The sequence below is a fragment of the Apaloderma vittatum genome, unplaced genomic scaffold (assembly GCF_000703405.1).
Source record: "Apaloderma vittatum isolate BGI_N311 unplaced genomic scaffold, ASM70340v1 scaffold38499, whole genome shotgun sequence".
Taxonomy (NCBI): Eukaryota; Metazoa; Chordata; class Aves; order Trogoniformes; family Trogonidae; genus Apaloderma; species Apaloderma vittatum.
In genome coordinates, this window is record NW_009734230.1 from 3,077 (window position 1) to 5,736 (window position 2,660).

Sequence of the window (2,660 nt, forward strand, 5' to 3'; positions counted from 1 at the left end):
TCTTCCCACCATCACTCCGATTTCCAGCTGCAACTGCCCTTTTTGCTCCCCTCTTTTCCTTGACACTTGCCTGTTGACAGCCTCAGACAGGTAACACACGTGGCTTTTTGTCTCCCTGTGATACTCGCAGTTGTCACCAATCGTGGAGTTAAACGTTGGCGGAGAGATGTACACAACAACACTGAGCACCTTAAAGAAACACCCTGGCTCCAAGCTGGCAGAGATGTTCACCGGCCAGCCCAAACTCAGGACTGATTCCGAAGGCAGGTTCTTCATCGACAGGCCAGGCACCTACTTCAAATACATCTTGGAGTATCTGCGTAGTAACCAAGTGCCCACCCAATGCATCCAAGACGTCTACAAAGAGGCGTTGTTCTACGACATCGAACCTCTAATCAAGCAGCTGGAGGACTCGCCACAGATCTTCGGGGAGCTCGTGGCGAGGAAACAGTTTCTGGCCCGCGTGCCCAACTACAGCGAGAACATCGAGCTGATGATCCGCATCGCCAGGGCCGAAGCGGTCGCGTCCCGCCGGTCCGGCGTCATCGTGTGCGTGGTCAAAACCGAGGAGGATGCGGCCAGATGCCAGGATGCCTTGAACAGCTTGGACACGGATAAAAAATCCGTGGTGAAGTTTGGCCCCTGGAAGGCAGCACCGAGTATTGTCGATCTGCTGGACTGCATCCAAATGGATGTCGAAGCCAAAGGGTATAAAATATCCTTTCAGCCCCACGTCGCTGAAAAAGGTTTTCGCTTCAAATCACACGATTTCTTCTACAAATTCCTGTTCACCTGGTGGTAGAACGCGTCACAGCCAATGGGGAATGGAGGAAGGCGATTATTAAAACAAATTAACTTTGGCCGTGGAGACCAAGCCTTGGACTACCAGAGGGGCAGAAAAAAATGCATGGGCCGATGCAAGGATCTTCCCTGGTCATTTGCCAAATTAAAGAGCACTTAAGAGACAGTTTACTTGAGCTTTTGGGGATAACTGTACGATTTAAAAGGTACGATAAAAAGACAGAATTTTCCTCTTTCGGTGTTGCTGACTATTACATAAGTTCGGAGAGCCAGATCTGAGGGTTGAGTCAACCTCGCTCGACCTAAGAGAAACGAGTAACCCCAAATAAATATTGTGGACACGTGGAGCTGGTCTCTCAGTGAAACGAGAACAGGTCACACAGGTGCACAGCTCCCGATGGGAACGCTGTTGGCTGCAGTAACACACAGTCTAATTAAATTTCATCCCTAACAAGAGAGCCAAAGCTCCTTTACTCGCTGTTTTTTATACCAGAAAGTAGAATTCAGTGGCCCTGCTCTCTTCCTTCCTTCAGTAGATGCCTACTCTCTAGCCAATTACCATATTTTTTTTTATTACCGTTATTTATTATTCATTATGAAGGAAAGACAGAGAGTCTCAGCTATGGTCCAGGAGAAACAAAAGGCAAAAGTACCACTGCTCATGTGAGGAGCTTATAATGTGAGGACACGCACACTTCTCTCTCAGGCCACATGATTTTAATCTGTTCCTTAGGACACTCATTACTGTTATGATACTATTTCTGAAAGTAGAAGCTTTTGGAAGAATAGGGAAAATCCGCCATGATGTGAAGAGAAGGAAGTGCTACCCAAGTGACAGCCTGGGACCTCAGTGCAAATTCTCCTTTACAGAACATGAATTAAGTCCTACATTGCATTTAAATAATCTCAGTATTTGAAAGTTTATTTTTATACTGGAGATGGCTGTTAGCTTGGTTTTAACCACTCTGAAAGTCATAGTGGCTAATCTGATTATGATCACGTTTCCTTTACTTCTCAGAAGATACATTTCTTCCAGCTAAGGACAATAATCTCTGGGTTGTTAAATAAATAACTTCTAAAAGCTCTTTGAATGATACAAAAGTGCTTTATTTACTGACATCTTCCTCAACTCTCCAGCCCCCAAATTCTAAAGATCTTAAGTCTTGCCTTTCTGCTAACAGATTCGAACCAATCCTACTTAAGCTTGGTTTCGGATGTGCTCAGCAGAGCACAGATTTCCCCCAGCGAACGTCAGGACTTGCACCACCAACCTCAGGGCAGTTCTGTTGTAGGGGTAAGGAGACTCTCTGAGACCTCTCGCATTCATAACCTTGGTAAGAACTGACATAACCAGCGTCTGAGAAGGCAAAAAGATTCAAAAAATAGGGTCTGTGATCATACCTGTGATTGTAACCAAGTGGTCGGTGGTGCTGAGCCTGGAAAGGGGGAGACTGAGGAGGCTTTCAGATAGACAGAAGGCAGCTTTAAGGAGGTGATCAGTAGGTCCTAAGGGTGGAAGAAGGTGTACCTGGCTTAAGTCACAACCAAGGAGAGTGAAATTAGATATTAGGGAGAAAAAAATTTGATTATAGGGTAGTTAAAGCTTCAAACCAATGAACCTCCTATGACTACAGGACTGCTGTCATGAGAAACTCTAATAATTTTATCACGGATGGTCTCGTAGAACAGGCTGGAAGGGACCTCAGAGGATCATCTGGTCCAGCCTCTGGTGGGAAAGGGAGCCTGGATGAGATTTTCAAGCACCCTGTCCCACCACATCTTGAAAACCCTTGGTGACGTGGATGCCACCACATGCCTAGGGAGCTTGTTCCAGTGAATGATGGTTCTCACTGTAAAAA

General features: G+C 45.9%; 1 protein-coding gene across 1 annotated transcript in view; it reads left to right on the top strand.

Moving 5' to 3' along the window:
• KCTD14 (potassium channel tetramerization domain containing 14) overlaps positions 1–802 on the top strand; it is a 3,520-nt gene extending 2,718 nt beyond the window's left edge. Inside the window, exon 2 of the mRNA XM_009876176.1 lies at positions 131–802. Within this exon, the coding sequence (XP_009874478.1) occupies positions 131–802 (672 nt within the window). The remainder of the gene's footprint in view (positions 1–130) is intronic.
• The last annotated feature ends 1,858 nt before the right edge of the window (positions 803–2,660 follow it).